The sequence below is a fragment of the Eimeria mitis genome, genomic scaffold (genome assembly GCF_000499745.2).
Source record: "Eimeria mitis Houghton genomic scaffold, Emh_scaff1766, whole genome shotgun sequence".
Classification (NCBI taxonomy): domain Eukaryota; phylum Apicomplexa; class Conoidasida; order Eucoccidiorida; family Eimeriidae; genus Eimeria; species Eimeria mitis.
The window spans coordinates 10,164-10,490 of NW_013570083.1; the positions used below are offsets into that span (position 1 = coordinate 10,164).

The window sequence follows — 327 nt, forward strand, 5'->3', positions numbered from 1 at the left end:
TACAGAGAGAAGAAAACCAGGAAGAAGTGCTGCTGCGGCCTGGGCTTGTCTCTCCTGCTACCACCTCAGCATGAGGCGTAGCTCAGCAGCAGAGGAAACGAGGGGGAGAGGGAGAAGCAGCAAAAGTATATCTCTTGAGTCGGAGCAGCAAAGGTCTGCTTCGATTCGCAGCAGGCTGCACAGGCAGCAGCAGCAGCAACTGCTGCTGCTGCTGCTGCTGCTGCTGCTATTGCTGCTGCTGCTGCTGCTGCTGATTGGCAACCCAGGAGCAGCAGCATCGATGCAGCAGAGCTCACAGCAGCAGCAGACTGCATTTTTTAGGGTTTA

At 56.0% G+C, this 327-nt stretch overlaps 1 protein-coding gene across 1 annotated transcript in view; it reads left to right on the plus strand.

Annotated features, from left to right (window-relative positions):
• The window catches only part of EMH_0043190 (uncharacterized protein), a gene marked incomplete at both ends in the record, with an annotated part of 7,284 nt that extends 6,963 nt beyond the window's left edge, over window positions 1–321 (plus strand). The window contains 2 exon segments of the mRNA XM_013495821.1: window positions 1–153; window positions 267–321. Of these exon segments, the coding sequence (XP_013351275.1) occupies window positions 1–153; window positions 267–321 (208 nt within the window).
• Between the last annotated feature and the right edge of the window lie 6 nt (window positions 322–327).